Source organism: Nesoenas mayeri, assembly GCF_963082525.1.
Source record: "Nesoenas mayeri genome assembly, chromosome: 3".
Classification (NCBI taxonomy): domain Eukaryota; kingdom Metazoa; phylum Chordata; class Aves; order Columbiformes; family Columbidae; genus Nesoenas; species Nesoenas mayeri.
The window spans coordinates 49,220,880-49,230,955 of record NC_137544.1 but is presented as its reverse complement, the minus strand read 5'-3'; the positions used below and the strand labels follow the sequence as shown (position 1 = coordinate 49,230,955).

Below are 10,076 nucleotides of genomic sequence, written 5' to 3'. Positions count from 1 at the left end.
GTAAATGTTGCTGTGGCGGGGGTTACACTAACGCTTCAGGATGTGAATGTGCTGTTGCACTTGCAGTACATTATAGTCAATGGTGTAACTTGTCATAAAACCGTGAGTTCAGAAAATACATCTCCTGGAGCGCTGCAACTCCTCTGACATACACACGATGTTATCCACATCATCTTCCACTTGAAGAAGCCTTCACCGGGACACTCAAATTGTACAGTGATCATTTTGGACTTATTCGGTATGCAGCACCTCTTGTCCAAGCACACCCCACAGAAAGTTAGTTTGTAGCTTTGAGTAGTTGAGCATCCGGAAAAAACTATTTTTTCTGCTGCAGGAAGCTGAAATGTTGGTTGACATGTTTTTCCTTTAGGAATCTTTAATATAAAAGTAAAGAAAAGCCTGAGTTTTTACACATCAAAACACAATGTGTAAGAATGTATTGTAACATTTGCATAGAAATGGCTTGAAAATTGCTCCTTCTGAAAGCTGCCTTATTTTTCTTTGTCAGCCAACAAATAGAAAATATTTTCTGAGTAAGCATCAGGGCAGCACTTATATTTCAGGATATTACATTGTTTCGAAATTACACTTTTGTACTTTACTATTGAGACCTGAAGACCGAAGGTAGAAAACAGGGAAGAATTATTTTTAAACCCTTAAAAAAGGAATGTCATTTTATGTTAGTAGTTGCTAATATGTCTGTTTTTCCATTCTGCTATTTTCATTTTCTATTAGGAAGTCCTTTTATATTAGAAAGTACCTTTATTGTCTTCAGTATATTGGTCAGGCAAGGCTGGATGAAGCATAATCTCTTTTCTTTTTTCATTTCACATTTTGTGTTGTCGTTGGTCACTCTGCTGGATATGCCAATGCCACAGGTCCTGGAACAGGGTGTCCAGGGAGTCGCCTGTACCAGGCACTTCTTCTTCAAAACTACCGGTAAGCTTCTGTAAGCTGAGACAGCAATGTGTTGGTTACACAGCACAACAGCCCCAAAATGATTAATTGAAAATAAAAGAGTAAATGTTTTATTTCTGCACATGAAGGTACTTTTGTACTTAAGTCTAAAAATGAGGCATGAACAAAATTATACAGAAGTCTTAGGATTGAGCTGCCTGTGAACTTTACTGACACTGTATACTCAGATCGCACCAAGGACTGTGAAGTTGCATGTGTTGTATGAGCCTCCAGTGTAATGTGATGGAAATGTGGGGAGAGTTATTTATGGAATTTTTATGAAATGCCCTGAATGGAAGAGATATTGAGCATTACTGAAGCTCAAGCATAGCTTGAGAAGGGGTGCTGAAAATATGAATATTGATTTCTTTGTAGATTCTGTGAAGGGTTTGGGTTTTATACTGAGGAATGGATTTCCAATGGATTAGGGCTAGATTGGATGGAAAACACTTAAAAAAAAAAAAAAAATGCTGCAGTGCAAAAGTTCGTGGTGAAACTCTGCAAAAAACCTATGGAGTCTCTGCATTTAAGAACATGCACAGAATTACAAGGATACTTGGAAAGTAGACAGAAATTTAAAGATCTTATTGCAACAAGCAGGTTAAAAGCCTGTCACAGATCTGCAACAAATAAAGGGAAGTTAAATGGTTGTTTATACTTTCTTTGTTTTTAAAGTATGACCTACAACATCCCTATGTATCTAAATTTGGTAAACAGAATTGACAAGAAAAGCCAGAAAGCAAAGCAAGAACATGAATGAAACTCAGCACTTATTATCCACACTAATAAAAAAAAAGGCTTTTCAAAATGGGTATTAGCCCTTTGAGCCATTCGTGCAATTCACACACAAGCTGATGTGGTAACTTGCACTGCGCTGGGAAAGGGAAGGGGAAAGATCTCACTCAAAAAATATTTCAAGGTGCTTTTTTTCAGAGGGAGGCAGGGTTCTTTTGGGGGTTTTGCACACTTGCAGTTCCTTCTTTTCTGTGTTATCTGCTCTTTCCAAATACTTGCTTGTGCCTAGAGCTTCAGTTTTTATGTAGCTCAGGAAATCTCGCTGGAACAGCCATGCCTCTGCTCTGTCTGGGAGCACTGTCCTGGTTAGCTGGACTTCTCCATCAGCTGCATCTTGCAGAAGGAGCAGTTAAGTGGGTTTGTATGACCTGAAGAACAGAATAGTGTCTTTCAGCAGGTACAGCCACCACAGGGACAGGCTGTTGGGTCCCTGAACTGGGTCAAATAGCAAGTGTGCTTTGCAAACTGGATATCTTTTTCTCAAGGTTATGTTGTGCAGTGGATTCAAATTTCCAAAGAACACTGTGAAGTGCTGACTTGCAGTGTGCTCACTGAAGGAGTTACTTGAAGCTTGGCTTCAGCTTTTGGATCTATTGGAGTGCTACAAAGTAAATGTCTTAATGCTGCTCGCCAGGTATCTGAAATACCCACAAACCTAATTAATGTATTTTATGGGGTCGAATGGTTTGGTTGCCATTGTTTTCAATGTGTTATATTCTCTCTTTGATCAGATTAGCATTTGAAGTCAGTTGCCTTACCAAGTGTGTTTTTATATGCAGCATTAAGTATATTTCTGTAAAAAAATTTTGATGTTATAGATTTTGTATCATAATTTTGAAGTAAAGATGAGCTTTTTTATTTTTGCTAACTTGCATAATCATTTCTAGCATGTTAGAAATTGTCCAAACTGATCTTCAGATTTTGTAAGTAGCTCTTATCTGTAGCTTGACTTCTGCGCATCTACCTGTTTGCTCAGCAGTCTGTTATGAAGGTTTTCTGATAAGCTTTGCAATCTGTTTAATTTTATTTTATTGATCCATAATGATGATTCAGGTCATAATTTCCCCATAATTCCAGTTGCCACCAAGTAAATGGCTCAGCTTTCTGTTACCCATATTAGTTACAGTGAAGACACTGTGGAAATTTGCAAGCGCACAGGGAAGGAGACAGCACAAGCACAAGCAGCTGTGGTCAGGGAAGGGCCAGGATAGCTGTTTCTGGTCATTGTGCTTCCTTAAAGTGGAAAAAAATAACTACAGTATTAGTAGCAGAGCAAGAATGACATTAAAGAGAATGTCAGCTGACCCTGGCAGAACTGCATGGCTAACTGTTATATGATTTTCTTCAATGGAATAGAGAATAAATTGAGAGGAGAGTTGTCCTTGCAGTGTCCTGAAATTTTGTGGGTTGATTAAAGCTGCAGGGCAGTCTTTATAATTTTCTACTTTCTATTTAAAGAAGGGGGCTGCAATGTGTTCATGTATGTATGTGAGAACCAAGACTCCCTGCTGCCACAAAGCAGGAGAAAGTGAGACAGCTCACAGGCTGTGAAATGGCTTTTCCACCAGCAGCCCTAATTGGTCTGATCTTGATGAGTAGTAAACCCTTGTAGAAAGATGGGTTGAAGGTAGCTTGGGCCAGTTGCCTGGGGACAGAAGCCAAAAGTCTTTTTGCTTTTCATATTCATCAGGCTTAGAGAAAAGAGTCTGTGACCTAAGAGTAAGAGGGGTAATTGGGACAGACCAGTCACTCTGGCAATGGCCTTCAGCAAGAGCTGAGAAATTGCCAGTACACTGCCAGGCTGGCTGCTGGAGCCAGGGACACTAAATGCAGCAAGACTCCCGTACAGGAAAGTTTACCAGTGTAGTGAGGCACACCTGACATCAGTCTGTAGTTTGTTGATTGAAGCTGCTTGTGCTGTCTCAGACCACAGATGAGTTGTCCAGGCTTCTTTCTGTCTGTGACCCTGGTACAGGGACTTGCTGCTAGTTTTGGTGTGAACACAGGTGTACATCCAATTGCACCATTGACACACAGGCATTTATAAAGTGGGTTAGGTTGGAAGGTCTGCCCGTTAAGATAATAAACTCCATTGAGCTCACATCCTACAGCTATCAGATCTGCAAATGGTAAACAACAGTTACTAATGCAGGAGGAGCATGTGGTTCCTGCTTACAGAGCACTAAAATGTGATCAGCCTTTAGTGCAGCCACAGCTGTGATTTCTTCCCAGCCCAAACACATCTCTTTTTGTTATGTTATGCCCAGTGATAACTACAGCCACCTAACCTTAAATCAGTCATCAAGAGGTCTGCAAAATAGCAGGCTTGTGCATGATGAACTGGTTTCACTAGTAGATATGCAGGTAAGTCTAAAGATGGTCACAGCTCTGCTCTCAGATTCTCTGAGCAGTCAGGGAACTAAATTAGTATAAATTGCCTAGCACAGAGCTCTGCAGCACCAGTATGCAGAGTTTTTCTCCAAAACCATTCACCTGTTTGGTCACCCGTGTGGTCCCCACCCCTCCTGGATTTCAAGAAGAGAATGTGAAAGAACAACTTACATGCACACACGCCTGTTTCATACCTAGGCTCGTCTTCCGAGTAGTCGCAGTAAAGGCCTTTGTGGGGATCACAGATGTCTGCTTCATTGCAGGTCTCTCCTGCCTGCTTGGCACAGACCTTACAGCAGCCACAACCATCCTTCACCAAGCTTACCCCAGGGGTGCAGGTTGGCACAGGCGGGCATCTGCATGGCCAGTGACAAAGCTCCTTGCGTTCGCGAACTTCACTGGTTTCTGAAGGTTTTTCTCGAGGCTTCACTGGGGGGCTGTGGAAAAACTTAAGACACAGTGGGATATTTTGAGAGCTGAATGCATTATACATAGATGGGATAGCATAAAATGAAGTTGAGATAGAAAAACCAGTTGCATGAAAACACTTAACATTTCTCATTTCACAGGATGCAAAAAGTGTGGTGCTGTGAGATTTAGATAGGAGACAGGACCAATTTCATCAGTCACTGTCATGCACTGAGGTGTCCTTCTACCAGTGAGCACAGCCTACTGCTTGTTTGAAACACTGTTCAGTGGTCTTTCCTTTCCCTTCAATAGAACAAAACCTGTAGTAGAGCTCAAGTAGGAAAAAAGTGTTTTAAAGTAGATGGTGGATTTATTTTAAATATTCATAGAATCATAGAATTATTTACATTTGAAAACACCTTTAAGATCATTGAGTCTAACTGTAAATGCTGCCAAGTCCACCACTAAACCATGTCCCTAAGAACCTTGTCTAAATGCCTTTTAAACACCTCCAGGGATGTTGTCTCAACCACTTCCCTGGGCAGCCTGTTTCAATGCCTGACAACCCTTCCTGTGAAGAATTTTTTCCTAATATCCAATCTAAACCTCCCCTGGTACAACCTGAGGCCATTTCCTCTCATCCTATCAATTGTTACTTGGGAGTGGAGACCAACACCCTCCTTGCTACAACGTCCTTTCGGGTAGCTGTAGACAATGGTAAGGTCTCCCCTCAGCCTCCTCTTCTCTAGGTTAAATACCCCCTGCTGCTCCTCATCAGAATTGTGCTCCAGACCCCTCAACAGCTTCATCGCCCTTCTCTGAACTCTCTCTGGCACCTCAATGTCTTTCTTGTAGTGAGGGGCCCAAAACTGAACACAGTATTTGACTTGCGGCCTCACCAGTGCTGAGTACAGGGGGATGATCACTTCTCTAGTCCTGCTGGTCACACTAGTTCTGATACAAGCCGGGATGTTGTTGGTCTTTCTGGCCACCTGGGCACACTGCTGGCTCATGTTCAGCTGGATGTCGACCAACACCTCCAGGTCCTTTTCTGGCAGGCAGCTTTACAGCCACTCTTCCCTGAGCCTGTAGCGCTGCCTGGGGTTGTTGTGACCCAAATGCAGGACCCAGCACTTGGCCTTTTCAACCTCATGCAATTGCCCTCAGCCCAAAGATCAAGCCGGTCCAGATCCCTCTGCATAGCCTTCCTACCCTCCAGCAGATCAACACTCCCACATTCCTTCCCACAAACCTCCGATTAAATGAATTAGCTTTTGATTCCTCCCACTGTTTGATAGGCAGACACTGCCCTGCGTGCCACTTCTAATGACAAACCCCGTTTAAAATAGTAAACTTCTCTGAGCGTTACTTAGGCTCAAAAATTTAAGTAGCTGTTTGGGAAGAAGCATTGTTGTATTTATAAATTCTCTTGTTCTAGATAGAAAAACTAAATTCTGTGGGTAATAAGGGAAACTAGTACTTCCACTGAGCTTGATAGGTCATTTTCTAAGAGTGTATCCATTTGCATGAGTGTTCATTGAATCCAGGGCTTACACAGCAAGGACATATCTCTAAAAGAGATTTGCATCAGCAGTAGGAAGTCAAGATCTAGCTAGAATTTTCCACATTCTGTCTCAGAATTCATGGGCATTTTGTTTGGTTGTTGTTTGTTTGTTTGTTTGTTTGTGTTTAACAAAAGGAAGTCCTAAGTGATTCTTAATGGGTTTATTTTTCTGTGCCATGGGAGAAGATTAAGTCAGCACATAGTGAGAAAGGATTTGTTTGAGATAGCTTTTTACAAAAGCAGACAGAATGTAGCTACTTCTAAAACATTACAGTTTAGATCTTAGCATTAAATCTTTTCATTCTGCTGATTTCAGCAGAAATGTAAATCGTGATATAGTTATTCATCACGGATGACTGGATCTATAGTGAAGTGGGGGCATGCACAGCACTTGGCCGCTAGTACAATGTAGGGCTTGGGAGCCGCTCTCATCAAGCAGCTCCAACTGCCCAAAAAGCAAGAGGGAAAGACAAGATCCAGCCCCTCATCAGGTGCCAGTATCACCATCTAGCTTGCAGAAAAAATTTAAAAAGATATCCTAGATTTTTTTCTGGGCATGTGAATCCCTCTCTATCAGTTTCCCTCTGTTCCTCCAAACTGCAGGGCTCTGCTGATGCAGAAACAACCTCTGGCAGAGATGCTAAGGAAAAGCTGGGAAAAGGGTCGTTCAGCTGAGTTTCCTTTCACTTCAACTTTCAAATGAAACCATCTGCAGAATTCAGCATTTCATATGTCGTATCCTATGAAAGCTCTCACAGCATAATTGAGCTGGCCTAATTGCACGCAGCAGTAAATGACCTTTTAAAAGGCTTTTTTCTACCACTAATTTCCATTTTTCATGGTCATTTACAACTATACTTACAATATCTTAATCCACAGCTACTAATGAAGCTCCAAAGTAGTAGCTTTCAAATTCCTTTGGCTGAATGATTTTTAAGATGCATATTAATTCACAAAGGCAATTCATATAATAAATGAATATTAAACAATGTCATCTGGTATTCCATGCAGCACCCTGAAGATATAAATAGTTTCATAAATTTGTTATTTTGTTAATAATTTGCTGGTAAAGGTTTTCTTCTAATCTTTTTTACCTAAATGCAGAAATAATATAGAAACAACAAACTTTATTATAATACTTTTTTTGGGCAGCTAAGCCTTTCCTATAAACCACACTGTTAAATTGATGAACATGTGCCTTGGAGTGCAAGGTTTCTTAAAGGCTTGTTCTGGAAACAAGACACACAAGTGTTCCTATACATTTAGCAGCATTTAAGACTGTATGGTTGCTTTAGGAAATTCACTTTCTCAGTGCTTTTCTTCTTCTTAAGCAGAGTGGTATTATTAGGAGTTTGGCCAAGTACCAGCTATATGAGGTTATGTGGCTTAAGTCAGGTATCACATTTCAAAATGGGTATGTGTAGCAGGAAATATTTTGTGCTTCGACCAGTACTTTTAATCTGTATTACAAATTAAAACATTCTTTAAACCTATAGAATTCTACGTAAGCAAGTGATTCTTCGCTCCTTTTTTTAGGGAAGTATGTCAAATGAAAGGTGTGAGACTATAAAATTTCCCAGTAAGAAAAACACTCTCAGGCAAATATCTGACTGTTTTAACTGTGGAATTATTGAGAAGCTCGGTCCATCTGAAAAGTCTTCAAAAATCTATTAAGTTACAATGAAAATTTAAAGTTTGCTTCTAAAGTTTACAGGCCAAATATTTTTCTCATTCTTGCTTCCCAAAGTTTCTATATCAAAGCCATCCACCTCATGTGTGTTCACTGCATATTTTTGTGATCCTATGAGCAGATCAGAAAATTAGACTATTCTGTAAGAACCCTTCATGTGTTGTTTGTTTTCTTATGTTTTAAAGACTGAACAAGGCCCATGTGGCATAAGTAAGCAAATAGCAAAAGGAGGCAATATATTGGTGCTAATGTTCGCTTATCTTAGTCTGGCTTTAAATACACAGAAAGTTAGTAGAGGGAGAAAGTCATTTGAAAATTCTCTGTTTGACATTCATCTTGATTGTAAAGGAAAAATAAACTGTGTACAAATAAAGTGGATTTTCAGTAAATACATAATGAAATTGGCCTTTGACACAAATGCCTTCAGCAAAAGCTATCACTTAAAATTTTCTCATAAGAGATAAAGCCTAACACAGCCCAGGTGCCTTTCTCATTTGTAAAACTAGTCTGAAGTCAGATCACTCTCTCTCTATATATATATCTATATATACATGGAATATGAGCATGGACAGATTTTTACTTTCTTACTGCATCAGATAACCATTTCTGCATCTATATTAAAAAGTCACTGATAATTTCAGCTTCCCTAACACTTTTTTTTTCCCCACCAAATTATATAAATGTACAAATTAGAGAGAAAAAATGCCAAAATCAGGACTGATGCAGTAAATAAGCTGCAAATTAAATTTACTTCAGGAGTAGGGAACATCTCCTTATTCTTTACTATGAATTTGCTTCTCTGAAATTTATTTTGTCATCAAGCAAATAGTAACTTGAAACCAGGACAGAGTGAGGAAGGGAGAAATCTTTTCTTTTTTCTTTTTAATGAACTTACCTGTTGCGTACACGGGATGATGAAGATGGTGGGGAAAAGGAGCCACCGCATGTTCCTGCACATTCAGAAGTGGAACTGGGAGATAGGGAACAGGCTGAGCTGTGTCAGAGGAAGCACTGAACACAAAGCTCTCCTCTGTCTCCCTTGCCAACCCGACTTTCCCCAGCACATGCACAAACACATACACGCATTCACACTTGAAATTCTCCACTTCATATAGAACCAGCTTCACACTGAAATTTCCAACTGATCTTCTTTTTCTCTGCCCAGCGCTAGAATATAGGTTTTCACACCGTGTTTGATCCCATCCAGCTGCTTCTGCAGATATTGCCTGACTTAATTGAGGTCGGGTAGGGTGATATCTGATTCTTAAAATCTTGCTGCTGGAAATGTACTGTTATTTTTAACTTATGTTTAAGTCCATATTAGAGGACTTTCTGAAATCTGAAGGGCAGAGCTCCAAATACATGTACTTTTTGAGACAGAGAAAGCAGCATTTCTCAAAATTTCTAATCTGTTGTGCCTAACAAAATCACAGCATAAAAATTAGCACTCTTAATCCATGCTTTCTAAATAGGAAAAGAGATGCTATAGTGTGTTATGACGCTAGTACATATTTTACATTGCTTCTTTCCATGGAATAATAATGAGGAAACCAAAACTGCAATGTACTTTTCCCTGAAGTATGTACCTTGTTTTACTGCCATGCCACCCTGCTTAGACACTAGACTGTTCAAACCTCCAAATTTCCTCCTCCCTAACGCTACTGACGTGACGTGGCTGATTTTTAGGCTACGAAATTAATGTCTCCAGGATAAGAGAAAAGCTCCAGTCCTGCAACAGTGGTGTTGGTGGTGCCCTGGCAAATTCTCCTCCTTTGCATTTGTCCTCACTCATTCACCTCCTGTGAAGTCCAGCAGCCAAAGCCCACGCTCCCCCAGCAGCCGCTATGTGTGGAAAGAGGCAGTGGTGTGAGTATCAAATCAAGTCCAGCCTGAGCAATTCTGGTTTTCTGCCCGACTTGAAGCACCACATGCCTTCTGCAGTCACAAATTAATACTGAACTGCCCTTCCAAACTCTCGAGCAGTCAGCTGTAAACCCCTGAAGAACTGTTCTTCTTTAGCACATCCACTTTGTGACATAGTTCAACATAAAGTCCAGACAATACCTAGGCACTAAGTGGATGCTGCAGATCCATTTATTTCAGTGATGTTACTCTGAGTATAAGTCTGTGCAGACCAGGTCTGACTCAAGCCTTGTGTTTCCCATTAAAAGCTTATAAACATCACATCCAGGTTCCTCAAAAAATCTCTTCTCTGTACTTTCAAAACACAGCTTGTTTTACAAGATCGGAGGATAGTTGAGGTTGGAAGAG

General features: G+C 40.4%; 1 protein-coding gene across 1 annotated transcript; it reads right to left on the bottom strand.

Annotated features, from left to right (window-relative positions):
- Positions 1-92: 92 nt before the first annotated feature.
- Positions 93-9,407, bottom strand: CCN6 (cellular communication network factor 6; the record flags this gene model as incomplete). The annotated part of the gene is made up of 7 exons (XM_080341413.1): positions 93-374; positions 761-954; positions 3,630-3,872; positions 4,315-4,591; positions 7,828-7,916; positions 8,701-8,910; positions 9,392-9,407. 7 exons carry the CDS (start codon positions 9,405-9,407, stop codon positions 93-95), a joined length of 1,311 nt encoding a protein of 436 aa, XP_080197539.1.
- Positions 9,408-10,076: the final 669 nt, after the last annotated feature.